The sequence below is a fragment of the Somniosus microcephalus genome, chromosome 5 (genome assembly GCF_052327205.1).
Source record: "Somniosus microcephalus isolate GS21.2 chromosome 5, FLI_Smic_1.0, whole genome shotgun sequence".
NCBI classification, from domain to species: Eukaryota; Metazoa; Chordata; class Chondrichthyes; order Squaliformes; family Somniosidae; genus Somniosus; species Somniosus microcephalus.
Genome location: NC_140991.1, coordinates 10,095,501 through 10,114,134, shown reverse-complemented (window position 1 = coordinate 10,114,134; position 18,634 = coordinate 10,095,501). Strand labels below are relative to the sequence as shown.

The 18,634-nt window shown below is 46.3% G+C and overlaps 1 protein-coding gene across 8 annotated transcripts in view; it reads left to right on the top strand.

Annotated features, from left to right (window-relative positions):
- The window catches only part of hsf1 (heat shock transcription factor 1), a 105,842-nt gene that overhangs the window by 51,943 nt on the left and 35,265 nt on the right, over window positions 1-18,634 (top strand). For 5 of the 8 annotated variants that reach the window (XM_085987309.1, XM_085987307.1, XM_085987306.1 and 2 more), the window contains 5 exons: window positions 2,315-2,390; window positions 4,569-4,640; window positions 7,284-7,345; window positions 9,769-9,865; window positions 16,058-16,191. In XM_085987309.1, coding sequence (XP_085843435.1) covers window positions 2,315-2,390; window positions 4,569-4,640; window positions 7,284-7,345; window positions 9,769-9,865; window positions 16,058-16,191 — 441 coding nt within the window. The remainder of the gene's footprint in view (window positions 1-2,314; window positions 2,391-4,568; window positions 4,641-7,283; window positions 7,346-9,768; window positions 9,866-16,057; window positions 16,192-18,634) is intronic. The other 3 variants (XM_085987310.1, XM_085987305.1, XM_085987304.1) reach the window with 2 other exon arrangements.

Below are 18,634 nucleotides of genomic sequence, written 5' to 3'. Positions count from 1 at the left end.
CAGTGTTGCTGAATAGCACTTGGGCTGGTAACCCTGGGAGACATTCCGTGCACACTGGGGATCGGGCAGAGTTTTCTTTGAATCGAAAGTGATTTAAAGCAAGTTCTGGGGAGCAGTGAGATGCAGTTCGTACAACTCAATGGTGTGCCCAAAAAAAACTCCACTCCTGAGTTCCGCTTGGGTTGTTGGATTGGTCAGCGAGTCAAAGTAATGTTACACTTAAACTGCTTCCGGTTTTTCTCCTCATTTGAATTAAATGTATTTTTTTTCTCCCCTCCTTTCATGACTCCTGCTGGGGTACAGTCCTTTCTCATCTGAGTGGCAACACTTTGTGAGTGTTGGAGTCATCCTCCTTGGCAGGCAACACAGATGACCATGATGCCGTTTTTGCCCAATGTCCAACAGAGAGCATTAAAATGCAATCGGGAGAGACAACCCTGGCAGATTGTCTCCCCACCCCTAGCATGGAGCTATAGAGGCCAGCCCCAACTCCAGCACTGGTTGAGACCAGTTGGCTTTAGATTAGATCCAAAGCTGCAATGTAGCGATAATGGAGGTTTGATTGAGTCTAACCCAGTGTTGAGTGTAGACATTGGCATCCTTCCAGTGCTGCAGACGTTACTGTGTCAGCGTCCTGAGCTCATTGTTAATCAAAATAGTTACAGCCCTCCAATTGCTCAGCAAGTTTTGTCAGTGAATGGTTGTGCCACACTGCTGAGGAAGGTACAAGGTGCTGAGTTAAACTGATTTCATCCAGGGCAGCAATAGGCTAAGTACCTGGATTCGGTGACACTTGCCACCATTTTATATGCAAACAGTGGGTCTCCGTGGCTGCCTGAGCACTGGCACCATCACAGGGGCCCCATGTGTTAACATAGAAACATAGAAGATAGGAGCAGGAGTCGGCCATTCGGCCCTTCGCGCCTGTTCCGCCATTCAATGAGATCATGGCTGATCATCCAAATTCAGTACCCTGTCCCTGCCTTCTCCCCATATCCCTTGATCCCTTTAGCCTCAAGAAATATATCCAACTCCTTTTTGAATATATTTAATGAACTGGCCTCCACCGCCCTCTGTGGCAGAGAATTCCACAGGTTCACCACTCTCTGGGTGAAGAAATTCCTCCTCATTTCTGTCCTAAATCTCCTACCCCTTATCCTTAGACTATGACCCCTGGTTCTGGACTCCCCGACCATCGGGAACATCCTTCCTGCATCTAGTCTGTCCAGGCCTGACAGAATTTTATAGGTTTCGATGAGATCCCCTCTCAATCTTCTAAACTCCAGTGAGTATAAGCCCAATCGACACAATCTCTCCTCATACGTCATTCCTGCCATCCCAGGTATCAGCCTGGTGAATCTTCACTTCACTCCTTCCATGGCAAGAACGTCCTTCCTCAGATAAGCGACCAAAACTGCACACAATACTCAAGGTGCGGTCTCACCAAGGCCCTGTACAACTGTAGCAAGACATCCTTGTTCCTGTACTCGAATCCTCTCACTACGAAGGCCAACATACCATTTGCCTTAACCGCCTGCTGCACCTGCATGCTTACCTTCAGCGACTGGTGCACAAGAACACCCAGGTCTCTCTGCACTTCCCCCTTTTCCCAATCTATTGCCATTCAAATAATAATCTGCCTTCCTGTTTTTGCCACCAAAGTGGATAACCTTACATTTATCCACATTATAGTGCATTTGCCATGTTTCTGCCCAATCACCTAACCTGTCCAAATCGTACTGGAGTTTCATGACATCCTCCTCACAGCATACCCTCCCACCCAGCTTTGTGTCGTCTGCAAATTTGGAGATATTACATCCAATTCCCTCGTCCAGATCATTAATATATATTGTGAACAGCTGGGGTCCTAGGACCGATCCTTGCGGTACCCCACTAGTCACTGCCTGCCACTCGGAAAACGACCCGTTTATTCCAACTCTTTTTGCTTTTTATCTGCCAACCAGTTCTCTATCCAAGTCAATACCTTGCCCCCAATCCTATGTGCCTTAATTTTACAAGCTAATCTCTTATGCGGGACCTTATCGAAAGCCTTCTGAAAGTCCAAATACACCACATCCACTGGTTCTCCCTTACCTATTTTACCAGTTACATCCTCAAAAAATTCCAGTAGATTAGTCAAGCATGATTTACCTTTTGTAAATCCATGTTGACTTTGTCCGATCCTGTCACTGCTTTCCAAGTGCTCTGCTATTACATCTTTTATAATGGACTCTAGCAGTGTGATGAGCAGGCAGCACTGTCTGTTTACTGTGGATTTTCCAACAGTATTAATATTAATCTTTGGTTTTTACAGTGAAAACGAAGCATTATGGCGAGAGGTGGCCAGCCTGCGACAGAAGCACACACAGCAGCAGAAAGTCGTGAATAAGGTAAGGGATCGAGAAGGTGATCGAGAAGGTCATCGAGGCACAACAGCAGATATTTAATTGGGAGGAGCCCCATGAATGCTTGAGGGTTGTGCACCCTTCTCACTCGTCCATGCGCAAGGTTTTACTTTGTTATGCAGCATTTCCGACACCGCTTTTTCCTTTTGTGGCCGGAACATATTGAACGGAACTTTATTTCTTCCATATAACGTTACACTGCTGTCAAATCCACCCTGTGGGTGAGCTGAGTCCAAGGTTGTTTTGAGTGGGTAGCCTGTGATTTTTGTCCTGTCAGTGTAATTGACTGCACTGATTTGTACATGTGACTTCCCCCCCACACCCACGCACGTAGCTTCCTCCTAGGCAGAAGGAGGGAACTATTTAAAGGAAGCTACAGTAATCTAAACTTGGTTCTCTTGCCACACCACCAACAGTGATTTTGTTGTTGAAAATTGTGTACCTGACGAGTCTACAACGTTCCTGGTTTGTGCTGAACTGGTTGATCTCAGTCAAGGTGCCAATATGGGGGGCGTTAAAAATGGGGTCACTGGATTTTAAAGGGCCAAATAATGCAGTATTCCAACTCCTGATCTGTAACTCATGGCACTCCCCACCCATCTCTGCTGACAAGTGCGCATGCCTGTAGTCGGCCAAGGACAGGGTTGAGATCGGCTGTGGTGCCCTCTATGAATGAATAGCCCTGCTGCCACCCATAACCTCGGCTTGCCTGTGAAGCACGGCTGAGGTACTGCAGGGTTAGTAATGCCCGTGGAACCCAGCAAGGAGTGGACATACGGCAGCAGCGAGGTGGGGGAGGCGGTGGGATAATTTGCTCTGCAAGGCTGGGCAAGGAACTCCGTCAAACATGCTCAGCCCAGGTAAGCAGGGGGATCCGATCAAATCATCTCATCATCCGCACTCTGGCTGGATGGCAAGGCAGGTCGTTGCATTCGTGTGAAATGACTAAGTTGTGTGTCACTGTAACTGGGGATCTGGCAGGACTGCCAGCCACAGATAATGAAGGAGCCCAGTGCTTGTTCAGTGTCTAATCATTCTGGCAGTGTCCTATGTATGTTCAGGTGGGGAGGGAATCTTAATGGTACTTCAAATCTTGTGTTTTTATTGGAAAAGGAGAGTAAAGAGGCATTGTGTTGCTAAATGGTGGGTTAGTAGTTTATATCGGCCATTCCCCTCGGCCCTGCCCACAGACTGTCCCCGATCTCTCAAGCTGGGGATAACAGTCATAGATTTATACAGCACAGAAAGAGGCCCTTCGGCCCATCGTGTCCGCGCCAGATTCTAATCCCATTTTCCAGCACTTGGTCCGTAGCCTTATATGCTGTGGCATTTCAAGTGCTTATCTAAATGCTTCTTGAATGTTGAGGGTTCCTACCTCTACCACCCTTTCAGGCAGTGAGTTCCAGATTCCAACCACCCTCTGGGTGGAAAAGGTTTTCCTCAAATCCCCTCTAAACCTCTTGCCCCTTAGCTTGAAACTATGCCCCCTGGTTATTGCCCCCTGGTTATTGACCCCTCTACTAAGGGGAAAAGTTCCTTTCTATCTACCTATCTATGCCCCTCATAATTTTGTACACCCCAATCAGGTCCCCCCTCAGCCTTCTCTTTAAGGAAAACAACCCCAGCCTGTCCAGTCTCTCTTCATAGCTGAAGCGCTCCAGCCCAGGTAACATCCTGGTGAATCTCCTCTGCACCCTCTCCAATGCAATCACATCCTTCCTATAGTGTGGCGACCAGAACTGCACACAGTATTCCAGCTGTGGCCTAACTAACGTTTTGTACAGCTTCATCATAACCTCCCTGCTCTTGCCTTCATTAGCCGAGGCATAGAATATAAGTATCCCATGTGCCTTTTTAACCACCTTATCTACCTGTCCTGCTGCCTTCAGGGATCTATGTACATGCACACCAAGGTCCCCCTGATCCTCTGTCCTTCCTAGGGTCCTACCATTCATTGTTTATTCCCTTGCCTTGTTAGTCCTCCCAAAATGCATCGCCTCACACTTTTCAGGGTTGAATTCCATTTGCCACTGTTCTGCCCATCTGACCAACCCGTCTATATCGTCCTGTAGCCTGAGGCTTCCCTCCTCGCTATTTACCACTCCACCAATTTTCGTGTCATCTGTGAACTTACTGATCATACCTCCTACATTATATCTACAGGAAACTTTTTTTATCCGGCACAGACGGGACCAGCGTGGTGCCGGTTTATCAAAAAGTCCGGATTACAGAGAGGTATAGTAAAAGGTACGAGAGCTCCGTACACAGCAACAAATCCAGGCCTCCCTGTTGCTTAGCAACAGGTGCAGGAACCCTGGCCACAAGATCCAGGCGTCCCTGTTGTTTAGCAACAGGTGCAGGAACCCCGGCCACAAGATCCAGGCATCCCTGTTGCTTAGCAACAGGTGCAGGAACCCCGGTTACACAGCCACAGATCCAGGAACGGCCACTAATATGAAGTAAAACTTACCTGAACCTACTCCTGAATTTTGCCGGTTAACCGAGATTTAGAGTTATTTAGGTGCCAGTAAATCGAGAGTTTCCTGTAAATCATTAATGTACACTACAAACAGCAAAGGACCCAGCACCGATCGCTGTGGTACCCCACTGGACACAGGCTTCCAGTCACAAAAACAACCTTCGACCATCACCCTCTGCCTTCTGCCACTAAGCCAGTTTTGGATCCAATGTGCCAAGGCACCCTGGATCCCATGGGCTCTTACATTCTTGACCAATCTCCTGTGCGGGACTTTATCGAAAGCCTTACTGAAATCCATGTATACCACTATGCACTACCCTCATCCACACACCTAGTCACCCCCTCTCAAAATTCAATCAAATTGGTTAGACATGATCTTCCCTTGACAAAGCCATGCTGACTATCCCTGATTAATCCTTGCCTCTCCAAGTGGAGACTAATTCTGTCCCTCAGAATTTTTTCCAATAATTTCCCTACCACTGATGTTAGGCTCACTGGCCTGTAATTCCCTGGTTTATCCCTACTACCCTTCTTGAATAATGGTACTACGTTAGCTGTCCTCCAGTCCTCTGGCACCTCCCATGTGGCCAGAAAGGTTCTGAAAATTTGTGTCAGAGCCCCTGCAATCTCCTCCCTTGCCTCACACAGTAGCCGGGATACATCTCGTCTGAGCCTGGGGATTTATCCACTTTTAAGCCCGCTAAAACCACTAGTACCTCCTCCCTCTTAATACTAATTTGTTCAAGTATAATGCAGTGTGGATGTCAGGCATTTTCCCCAGGGAGCTACTGGAAGACTGGCAGGGGAGCCACTTCCGGACCCCTTTGATGCATCTCCAGTGATGTTGGTAGAGTTTTGGGAGCAGGTTTCCTGCCCAACTATTTGACTGTGAATGGTGCACCGTGCGAGATGTTCAGGAAAGGAAGATTGGGGTGGGGTACATCAGCGTATCAGTGGAATGCGTTGCTTTTAGTGAGTGGGTTGTGAACGGGCAACTGTTGCTTGTGAGAGCCTGGTTACGAAGGCCCAGCGGCTTGTAATCCGTGGTGGATGGGTTGCGGAGAAGTAGGTGGAGACTGCTGCTAAAGTGGGCTAAAGTGGGAGGGTTGGTTCCATCAAGGAATTGGGAGGTTGGGGGGGGCATGATTATTTCCCGTTGGGGGAAGAGAAGCGTTGCTGTTATGTGTGCCAGATAGATATCCAGGAGAAGGTTGATTGCTTGCGTGGATGTTGTGTAAGGGATGCTACTGCTTAGGACGTGGGAGATTATTTCTGTCGGACCATGGGGTGGCTGTTTCATGTTGAGGAAATTCCTCTTGCTCATGATGGGGTGGTTCCTCCTTTTTGAGGTGATCGAAGAACGAGAGGGCGAATGGGTCACCTGATGTCGTGGGACAGACACCTTGTTACAGAAGATCTGCTGGGTAATTCCATTAGAGGCACGGACCTTGGGATCAAGCTTTGGAAACGGGATATTGGAGAAGGTGATGGGTTAAGTGCTCTTCAATTTGTTTGAATTACTTGGTGTTCAATAAATCGAGACCAATTCTGCACCCTTCCCTCCATCAGCTGATTAGCTCTCACCTTTTTCATTAATGTGTGAAATTTCTCATTTTTAGACTCTGTTGCTTATGACACTTCCCAGCAGACTCTCCATTATCAAGGCGACTTCCCCGTGACTTCAGCTGAGCGGAGGGTGTGTAGCGCAGGTTCACCTTCGACTCCTATGTGTAATCTTTTGGATTGGGGGCGGGGGGGGGGGGTGGCGCAGGGTTTGATTTGGGCAGGAGGGTTGGTTACACAGCAAGAGATTGAGTAGGTTTTATCAAGATGGGAATTTTGTGTGGCATGATGTATGGGAGGTGCTGTTTGTTTGTGGGATTTGTGCCTTGAGAGAGGTTAATGTCGGGGAGGGGGTCCCAGTTAGATGGTGGGTCTGCTGCAAGGTGAGGTTACAGAGGAAGTTGTCACTGAGGAGGCTTTGGCGAATGGTTTGCACTTGAGGTGTTGCATTGTTACAAGAGTCTTCGGCAATATGCTGAACGGTTTATTATGAGGTGGGTCAGTTGCAGGGGTGGGGTGTGAATGAGTGTGGAGTCGCACTGGCCTAGTGTAATTGGGAGTGGGCTGGTTCTAGATGGGTCTGACTATGGGGTCACACTGGGCCCATCTAGCTGGCCGTGTGGGTGGATGTGTGACTGGAGGGGAACGTGGGAGTCTGTTTGGGTCTGGAGCTGAGGGAGGAGATGGGTCTGTGACTAAGGAATGGGATTCTCTTTGGGTGTGAGACTAAGAAGGGGTGTGTCTGATAGCGCAGAGTGGCTGTGTTGTTGGATTGATGTGTTTTGCACGGAGTAAGTAATAAGAAATTTAAAAAAAATTGTTTTTCTTCTTTTCAGCTGATTCAGTTCCTGATTTCACTTGTGCAGTCCAACAGAGTCATTGGAGTGAAGAGGAAAATGTGAGTCTGAGCTAATTATTAGCAGCGCTCAGTGACATGAATGAAATTAATGCCGCATGTTCAGCTGTTTAGTTGGGGTCATGGGAGAGCGGTATTCGTGCGTTTACTCGCTACAGTTACACAGTTAAACTCGCATCTCTTGGATGACAGGATTGTGGGTGTTGAAACACGTGGGGCTCGGGTTTTCACACCAGATAGCAACATAACTGCAGGGAGTTGTTACATGGCCAGTCTCAGTCTCCCGCGATCCGAATTGACCACGTGCTAATGTAAAAGCCCGTTTAATCTAGTGAAGAAGCCCATGATAATCACACGTGCTGGTTGTCCAACCTATTTGTGCATCACAAGAACAACAAGCAGTGACTTTATTGGGGGGGATTCCACACAGTCTCTAGCAGTTGACTTCTTGTGCAACCTTCAGGGTTACTTGACTAGAATTCTTTTTGGTGGAGTGGTGCTTGGTGTTATGCTGAGACGTTCCTATGGCTTGTTAGGTTTCAAGTAATCTGAGGCCGAGAATCAAACGCCACCGAAGAAGCCATTCGGTCCATCGTGCCTTTGCTGGCTTTTTAAAGCCCTGCGAATCTTTCCGTTTCAAAGTATTTATCCAATTTGCTTTTGAATGTTAGTACTGAATCTGCTTCCACCGCCCTTTCAGGCAGTGCATTGCAGATCATCATAACTCACTCCATTATAAAAAAAATCTCATCTACCCCCCCCCCCCCCCCCTTTCCCGGTTACCGACCCTCCTGCCAGTGGAAACCGTTTTTCCCTTCTATCAAAACCCTTCATAATTTTGAACAACTGTTAAATCTCCTTTTAACCTTCTCTGCTTTGAGGGCAATCCCAGCTTCTCTGGTACTGGGATCAGTATCCTGGTTATAATGGCATTTCTCCACTTTGAACTCTGATCCCCATTGCTGAATGTCGGTCTGTTGTGCCTTCTGCTCATTCGAAGTCTCTGGTGTTTTACACAGTTGGATCCACCTTTTGCAGCTTGATTTCTGTGAACTCCCATGAAGCCATTGCGTACAGCTCCGAGGATTGTATTGCTCTGCTGTCGGATCATGTGATTGCAGGTCCACTAGCACGCTTCCCTTCGCACTGAGATCCCTGCTGTCATGAGAGGGACAGAACAGCACAGTTGCTTTCAAAGGGGAGGGCAAGTTGAAGAAGCTGACCCTCTCTCGCACACCTCATTGTAGCTGGTTAGGGTCAGGTACAGCAAGTAATTGGGAAAGCTAATAGAATGTTACCGTTTTATTGCAAGGGGAATTGAATACAAAAGTAGGGAGGTTATACAGGGCATTGGTGAGACCACATCTGGAGTACTGTGTACAGTATTGGTCTCCTTATTTAAGGAAGGATGTAAATGCGTTGGAAGCAGTTCAGAGAAGGTTTACTAGACCAATAGCTGGAATGGGCGGGTTGTTTTATGAGGAAAATTTGGACAGGCTAGGCTTGTATCCGCTGGAGTTTAGAAGAGTAAGGTAACTTGATTGAAACATATAAGATCCTGAGGGATCTGGACAGGGTGGATGTGGAGAGGATGTTTCCTCTTGTGGGACAATCTAGAACTAGGGGTCACTGTTTAAAAATAAGGGGTCGCCCATTTAAGACAGAGATGAGGAGAATTTTTTTTCTCCAGAGGGTCGTGAGTCTTTGGAACTCTACCTCAGGGCGGTGGAAGCAGAGTCTTTGAATATTTTTAAGGCAGAGGTAGAAAGGTTCTTGATGAGCAAGGGGGTGAAAGGTTATCGGGAGTAGGCAGGGATGTGGAGTAATCAGATCAGCCATGATCTTATTGAATGATGGAGGAGGCTCGAGGGGCCGAGTGGCCTACTCCTGCTCTGTTTGTATGTAGTTGGAGCTTTCTAAGCGGAGATCGATAGATTTTTGTTCAGTAAGGGTAGCAAGGGATATGGAGCAAAATTGGGTAAATGGGGTTGAGGTACCGATCAGCCATGATCTAATTGAATGGTGGAACAGGCTTGAGGGGCTGAATGGGCTACTCCTGTTTCTAGGACACCAGAAAAGTTCTAGACCCCCCACAACCCAATGTAATCCAATGTTGCTACAATTTTTATACCACGTTATCACATCTCAAAACAATTCATAAAATGAATTATTTTTGAAGTTCAGTGACTATGTAGGTAAACACAACAGCTATTCTGTACCACTGACATCCCATAAACAGCTATCAGATGAATGACCAGTTAATTTTTTTCTTTTTTGTGGTTGGATGAGGCAGGAATGGCCAAGACATGTCCTTAAATAGAACCGAGAGATCTTTAGTATCCATCTGAACACTGAAACAAGTAGAGTCTCATCTGAGGGCGAGTGAAGTTCATGCCTATATACATGCACACGCAGTGTCCTTGAGTCTCAAACATTCACTTCTGTTTTTTTTTGCTCTCTTTCAGCCCCCTCATGTTAAATGACAGTAGTTCAGCGCATTCCATGCCAAAGTACAATCGCCCGTACTCCTTGGAACCCCTGCAAGAATCATCAGCACTGACGGTAGGTGCCATAATGCACGTTAGGCATCTGCATGTATGTTTAAATAATATGAGCAACTTGCATGTGGTGTTGCCCACGGTCAGTTGGTGAAATTCTACGCAAGCTGGCGGCAGTGTTGGATAGGAGACTTCAGAAACTTGCTCCGCAGTGCCACCAAGAGGCTGTGACCTGTAACCATTGTCACTGGGGGCTGTTTACATTGGGAGATCCCCCTATAAGTGAATATGTAGGCAGTTTCATTGTTGAATGCTAAACGTGACCAAAAAACAGGGCTACAGTGAGAGGAGAGTGCAGTGATGGTGACAAGTTTACAGGGCAGTTTCTGTTGTAAACCAGACATAGGAGTTTATAAATGGGACATTATAAGTAAGTGTTCTGGAAGGGGTGGGGGGGGAGAAAGTACACGTCAGAGAAGGACGACTGAAGGAAAGACTTTGGATTAAAAATGCCAGCTTTTGTTCTCCAGTGCAGCGCCTGTACAATTATTTGTTCTATCAGAATTTAGCAATCTCAAGGGGCATACTGTTAGCATATCTGCTGGAAAATGCTTGGTCCTTGAAAGTTTGCTCAGTTCTGTGTGAAAGGGTAGTTTTCCATCACTCTAGTGAGAATTTCTCCATTGTAGTTTCATTTCTCTTTCTATTGCTTCATGTGAGCACATGCTTCTCTCAGTAATGCCCATACCCATACTACCAATCAAAAGTTCTTCACCTTCCTCTCTGAACACTTTCAATTCTTGCTACAGTGCAGTTTCTCTGGTACTGATAGCACTCTGGTACCCCACACTGGGTTTAGAGGACGTCACAGACCGTGGTATTAAATTTTAAGTAAGGCAAACTTGGACGGTATGAGAAATAAATTGACCCCAGTAAACTAGGCTGATCTGTAAATGGGTGAAGCTGCAGACAAACGGTGGGAAATGTTTGGTACAATACTAAACCAGTACGTACTCTGAAACAGCAAAAGATCCATGTGCAGTTAAGCAACCATGGTCAACAGATGATGTCAGACAGCATCAAGCTGAAAGGAAAGACTTGCACAAATGCAAGAAAAAATCCAGTGGACTGGGAGAGCTGTAAAAAGCAACAAAAGGACACCAAGTAATGTGCAAATATGAAGAAAAAGAAACTTGCATTGCAATATCAAAGCTAGCAGCAGACGTTTTAATAAATATACTAAATGGTAAGCAGTACCGTAGGCCCATAAGATGGATGCAGGTGAGACTAATGGACAGGAAGACGATGGCAGACTTGTTAAATCAGTACTTTGTATCCATTTTAACAGTAGAGGAAGAGGTCCCAATACCTGTAGTACAAGGGAAACTAAAGATAAGTCATGGGGAGGAACATGGTGGATTTAATGGCCCAGAAATTTGGGTCGGAGGCTTCCCGCGGATGCAAGCCCTCCGACCTGCACTTACCTAGCGCGCCGGCCGTTGAGCTGTGGGATTCCGATCCTGGGCCTGCTCCAACCGCCAGCGCGCAGTGCTTGCGTATCCCAGGGGCGCAGTTAGTTCGATGCGTCCCCTGGGATCACGTGGGCCATGGAGAGCCAATGGTAGCAGGGAATGCCTCAGTCATAAAATTGACAGGAAGAGCTGTGAAAACCATAAATACTGTAAGCCCCAAAACATCACAAACTTCAAATAATTTTTTTTTAAACATCGCATTTTTAAAATAACTATAAATTATATGAAATAACTATTTTAAACAATTTTTGAGAATTAATTACATTTTCTAACAGAGCTTTCTTTAACGTATTTAAAAATAATAAATCTGTGGGGGGAAAAAAGTTTTAATTTGAATTAATTCACCACTTACCTTGTTAAAAGCAGGCCTTGCGCCTGCTTTTTACATGTGTAACTCCTGGAGACTTGCCCTCCCAGAAAAACCTGGGGGAAAAACGTAAGTTCAATGTGCACGCACTGCCTCTCCGGCGCACGCGTTCCACCTCTGAACCCCTTCTTTCAAGGGAACGGAAGTTCCGGTTTCCCGCGCATGCACGAAACCGGCACTTCCATTAGGCCTACGGGTGAGTACCCCGTGCGTACTCACCCGTGAAGACCCGACTTTCTGGGCCATTGTTTTTTAAATGATGGGACTTCGGTCCTGAACATTTGTTTGTCTTGATGGTTTCCACCACAAGGTATTAAAGGAATAGGTGAAGCAATTGCATGTGTGTTGCTCATAATTTTCTTGATGTATGTTAATGACTTGGACATGGGTGTAACAGGGCACAATTTCAAAATTTGCAGATGATACAAAACTTGGCAGTATAGTGGACAGTGAGGAGGAGAGTGATAGACTTCAGGAAGACATCGACAGGCTGGTGAAATGAGCAGACACGTGGCAGATCAAATTTAATGCAGGAAAGTGTGAAGTGATACATTTTAGTAGAAAGAATCGGGAGAGGACATATACATTAAATGGTGCAATCCTAAAGGGGGTGCATGAACAGGGAGACCTTGAGGGTATATGTGCACAAATCATTGAAGGTGGCAGGGCAGGTTGAGAACGCAGTTAAAAAGACTTACGGGATCCTGGGCTTCATAAATAGTGGTATAGAGTACAAAAGTGTGGAAATTATGATGAACCTGTATAAAACACTGGTTCGGCCCCAACTGGAGTACTGTGTCCAATTCTGGGCACCGCACTTTAGGAAGGATGTGAAGGCCTTCGAGAGGGTGCAGAAAAGATTTACGAGAATGATTCCAGGAATGATTGGATAGACTGGAGAAGCTGGGGTTGTTCTCCTTGAAGCAGAGAAGGTTGAGAGGAGTTTGAAAATCATGAGGGGTCTGGTCAGAGTAGATAGAGAGAAACTGTTCCCTTTGGCGGAAGGGTCGAGAACCAGAGGACACAGATTTCAGGTGATTGGCAAAAGAACTGAAGGCGAAGGAAAACTTTTTTACGCAGCGAGTGGTTAGGATCTGGAATGCACTGCCTGAAAGGGTGGTGGAGGCAGATTCAATCTTATTTTTCAAAAGGGAGTTGGATAAGTATCTGAAGGAAAAAAAATTTGCAGGGCTACAGGAAAAGGGCGGGGGAGTGGGACTAGCTGAGAGTTGGGGCGGGCCGAATGGCCACCTTTCGTGCTGTAACCATTCTATGAATTTTCCAAAACGCTCTAGATTCAGGAATTCTGCTTTTGGATTGGCAAATTTGCAAATGTTGCTCCATTATTTAAGAAGGGAGGGAGAAAAACCAAGTAATTACAGACATGACAGTCTATTGCATCAGTCGTGAGGGAGTTACTGCAATCTATCGTCAGACAGTGTGATTGAGCACTTGGACAGTTATCAGCTGATCAAAGAGTCCGCATGGATTTGTAACTGGGAGGTCATGTCTAACTAATCTAGTAGAATTTTTTCAGGAGGTCACTAGCATGATATCGGTAGTGGGGAAAATGCTGGAGTCCATTATGAAAGATGTAATAGCAGAGCACTTGGAAAACAGTGACAGGATCGGACAAAGTCAACATGGATTTACAAAAGGTAAATCATGCTTGACTAATCTACTGGAATTTTTTGAGGATGTAACTGGTAGAATAGATAAGGGAGAACCAGTGGATGTAGTGTATTTGGACTTTCAAAAGGCTTTCGATAAGGTCCCGCATAAGAGATTAGCATGCAAAGTTAAAGCACATGGGATTGGGGGTAAGGTACTCTCTTGGATAGAGAACTGGTTGGCACACAGAAAGCAAAGAGTTGGAATAAACAGGTCTTTTTCCGAGTGGCAGGCAGTGACTAGTGGGGTACCGCAGGGATTGGTGCTAGGACCCCAGCTATTCACAATATATATAAATGATCTAGACGAGGGAACTAGATATCTCCAAGTTTGCAGACGACACAAAGCTGGGTGGGCGTGTGTGCTGTGAGGAGGATGCAGAGAAACTCCAGTACAATTTGGACAGGTTGGGTGATTGGGCAGATGCATGGCAGATGCAGTAAATGCGAGGTTATCCACTTCGGTGGCAAAAAAAGGAAGACAGATTATTATCTGAACAGCAATAGATTGGGAAAAGGAGAAGTGCAACGAGACCTGGGTGTCCTTGTGCACCAGTCGCTGAAGGTAAGCATGCAGGTGCAGCAGGCGGTTAAGAAGGCAAATGGTATGTTGGCCTTCGTAGTGAGAGGATTCGTGCACCGGAACAAGGATGTCTTGCTGCAGTTGTACAGGGCCTTGGTGAGACCACACCTTGAGTATTGTGTGCAGTTTTGGTCGCCTTATCTGAGGAAGGATGTTCTTGCCATGGAGGGAGTTCAGCGAAGATTCACCAAACTGATACCTGGGATGGCAGGAATGACTTATGAGGAGAGATTGGGTCGATTAGGCTTATATTCGCTAGAGTTTAGAAGAATGAGAGGGGATCTCATTGAAACTTATAAAATTCTAACAGGACTAGACAGACTAGATGCAGGGAGGATGTTCCCGATGGTCGGGGAGTCCAGAACCAGGGGTCACAGTCTAAGGATAAGGGGTAAGCCATTTAGGACTGATGAGGAATTTCTTCACCCAGAGAGTGGTGAACCTGTGGAATTCTTTGCCACACAAGGCAGTTGAGGCCAATTCATTAAATATATTCAAGAAGGAGTTAAATATATTTCTTCAGGCTAAAGGGATATGGGGGGAAGGCAGGGACAGGGTACTGAGTTTGGATGATCAGCCATGATCTCATTAAATGGTGGAGCGGGCTCGAGGGGCTGAATGGCCTACTCTTCTATGTTGCTATAGATATGGTAGTGTCTGTGGATGTTCTCTCTATGAACTACCAGAAGGCTTTTAATAAGCTTCCACACGAGATTATAACAAAAATGAAAGAGTGCGGAATTGGAGATAATCTTGTGACATGGGTTGTTAATTGGTTTAGAGATAGGGGACCGAGTGCAAGTGGTGGTCCCCCAGGACCTGTACTGGAACCTCAGCTTTTCACCATATATACTCATGACTTGGATGAAGGAATGGAGTTGTATATCTAAGTTTGCAGATGATACTGTTCGGAGGCACAATAAATTGTGTGAATGTGAGGAGGAAGTTACAAAGGGCCATAAATAGACAGAGTGGGTAAAATTATGGCAGATAGAGTTCAGTGTGGGGAAGTGTGAAGTCATCCACTTCGGATCTGAGAAAGACAAAATTGGAATATTTTCTTAAAGGAGCGAGACTTGGAGCAAAAGGATTTGGGTGTTCATGCGTGCACATGAATAAAAAGTCGTGCACAGGAACAAAAAGTTATCCGAACGGCAAATGGAATGTTGGCCTTTATCTCGAGGGGATTAGAATTCAAAAGTGAGCAAGTGATGCTTCAGTTGTGCAGAGCCTTGCTCAGACCCCATCTGGAATCTTGTGCTGAGTTTTGGGCACCGCACCTCAGGAAAATCATATTAGCCTTGGCTGGAATGATACTGGGGCTATAAGGGTTAAATTATGAGGACAGGTTTGTATTCCCTTGAATCTTTGTAACTCCAACTGTCTAAACTCAACAGGTCAATACAGAGAAGCTGTTTCCTCTGCTGGGGGAATCCAGAACAAGGGGACATAATTTTAAAACTAGAGCTAGGCCATTTAGGAGTGAAAGCAGGAAGAACTTTTCCACACAAAGGGTAGCGGAAATCTGGAACTTGCTCTCAAAAGAATGTTGGTGTTGTCAATTGAAATTTTCACAACTGAGATCAATAGATTTTTTTTTTTGGTAAGGGTATTGATGGATATGGAACAACGGTGAATAAATGGAGTTGAGGTACATGATGTACTAGAATGGTGCAACAGTGTTGAAGGGCTGAATGGCCTACTCCTATACCTATTTGCCCACTCGTGCAAGTCTAATCAACTGTAGAGGGCGTGCCCAATTGTGTACACTCTTTCTTTCGAGCAGGGCCGCTGAAGAGTGCTCAGCTCTAGCTGATTTCTCTCTCTTTATATTTCTATGCTTTCCCTTCATAGCCTAGGAGCATCGATGCCAACCGTTAACACTTGCCCAGTGCCAATACCCTGAACACCACACCGGGCGGTGCATTTACCAACTGAGCCCCCGAAGAGCAGCAGCTTTGAGTACATGGAGAATACGAAACCGCAGTCATCTTGCGGGGGAAGGGGAGATAGCTGAGGGACAAATGATTATCTAGTTTATAATCTGCCTGGGATACTCGCCGGCTGCCACACTTTTTCTCTTTGTCCATGCTTCTCTTTTCAGCAGACATCTACAAATTTCCCAGGCAACAACTGCTATTCGCCTGACAACTCTCTGTCCTCCGGCCCAATTATTTCGGACATCACAGACCTGGCGCAGTGCAGCCCTTCGCTCTCCCCATCTCTTAATGTGGAAAGGTGAGTTGTGCCATCAGCGCCAAGTGTTTGTGTATTTTTGTCTGCCACCTTTGTTCATCGAGCATTAATCCAATCAACACGCAGTACAAGGCCAGCAAGATGGTTCGTTTTCATTGTGTGAAGTCAATGGAAAGAATGAACTTCAGCCAGGTAGCACCTTATCACATCCTCCATTAGGGAAGAGTGACCATAACATGATAGAATTCTTCATTTAAGGTGGAAAGTAAAGTAGTCCAATCCGAAACGAAGGTCCTAAATCTAAACAAAGGAAACTACGAAGGTATGAGGAGTGAGTTGGCTATGATAGATTGGGGAGCTTCATTAAAAGGCACGACGGTGGATAGGCAATGGCTAACATTTAAGAAACAAATGTATGAATTGCAAGTTAGACATTCCTTTCTGGCGCAAAAACACAAAAGGAAAAGCGACCCAACCATGGCTAACAAAAGAAATTAAGGATAATATTAGATCCAAAGAGGAGTCCTATAAAGTTGCTAGAAAAAGTAGCAAGCCTGAGGATTGGGAGCAGTTTAGAATTCAGCAAAAAAGGACCAAGAGATTGATTAAGAGGGGAAAAATAGAGTGAGAGTAAACTTGCAAGGAACATAAAAGCGGACTGTAAAAGCTTCTACAAGTATGTAAAAAGAAAAAGATTAGTGAAAACAAATGTAGGTCCCTTAGTCAGAAATGGGCGAATTTATAATGGGGAACAAGGAAATGACAGAGCAATTAAATAATACTTTGGTTCTGTCTGCACGGAAGAGGACACAAATAACTTCCCAGAAATGTTAAGGAACCATGGCCTAGAAATTCAGTTAGGGGCGCCCAGCTCGCCTGGGCGCCGGAATTACCGCTGCGCGCGGAGCCACTTGCGCCAGCGGGATATTCAGTTTCAGCGCCCCAAGTGGAAGCCGGCCGCTAAACAAGGGTTTCGGCGCCCCGCTTGGGGCGCTGAAACTGAATATCGGCGTGTAAAGTGCCGCAGTGCCACCCGCTGCGGCACGGCACGCTGCGGTACTGCAGGCCTTCCTCTCACTCTTAAGGGGAAGGTGCCTGCAACAGCGTGATCCCCGCTCGCGAGTGCCGGCAAATGAGCCCGGCACCAAGGAGAAGTGCCGGGCTCTCGGGGAAACAGCCGGCAATGCCGCGGGGGGAGGGGGGGGGTGGGTGTAGGAGGCCGGGGACGGAGGTGCGGGCAGGCGGCTGCCGAAAAAGCGGCCGGCCGCACCTCCACCTTAACTCGCCCCACTACCGGCACAGGTAGGCCCCGTGTACCGGTCGCTGTTTGCGGCCGGCGCGGGGGAGGCGGCAGCGACCAAATATGGCCAGCGGGGCGCTGCGCACACCGATGACGTCATCGGTGGCGGCGCAGCGCTACTGGCTAACGCCGCCATTAGCGCCCCGCTAAATATCGCGGTAGGTTTGCACAGTGGCGCAAAAGCCCTCTTTGGGCGCAAACTGGTGGCGCAGGCCACTGAATTTCTAGGCCCAAGGGTCTAGTGAGGAGGAGGAATTAAAGGAAATTAGTAATAGTAAAAAAAAATAGTGCTGGAGAAATTAATGGGACTGAAAGCCGCTAAATCCCCAGGGCCTGATAATCTGCATCCCAGAGTACTAAACATGAAAATAGTGGATGCATTGGTTGTCATCTTCCAAAATTCTATAGATTATAGAACAGTTCCGGCAGATTGGAGGGTGACGAATGTAACCCCACTATTTAAAAAAGGAGGGAGAGAGAAAACCGGGAACTGCAGCCTAACATCAGTAGTAGGGAAAATGCTAGAGTCTATTATAAAGGATGTGATAACAGGACACTTAGAAAATATCAATGGGATTAGACAAAGTCAACGTGGATTTATGAAAGGAAAATCGTGTTTGACAAATCTACTGGAGTTTTCTGAGGATGTAACTGGTAGAATAGATAAGGGAGAACCAGTGAATGTGGTGTATTTGGATTTTCAGAAGGCCTTTGATAAAGTTCCACATAGAGGTTAGTGTGCAAAATCAAAGCACATGGGATTGGGGGTAATATACTGGCATGGATTGAAAATTGGTTAACAGACAGGAAACGGAGAGTAGGAATAAATGGGTCTTTTTTGGGGTTGCAGGCGGTGACTAGTGGGGTACCGCAGGGATCAGTGCTTGGGCCCCAGCTATTCACAATATATATCAATGATTTGGATGAGGGAACCAAATGTAATATTTCCAAGTTTGCTAATGACATGAAACTAGGTGGGGATGTGAGTTGAGGATGCAAAGAGGCTTCAAGGCGATTTAGACAAGTTGAGTGAGTGGGCAAATACATGGCAGATGCAGTATAACGTGGATAAATGTGAAGTTATCCACTTCGCTAGGAGAAACAGAAAGGCAGAGTATTATTTAAATGGTGATAGATTGGGAAATGTTGATGTACAAAGGGACCTGGGTGTCCTTGTACACCAGT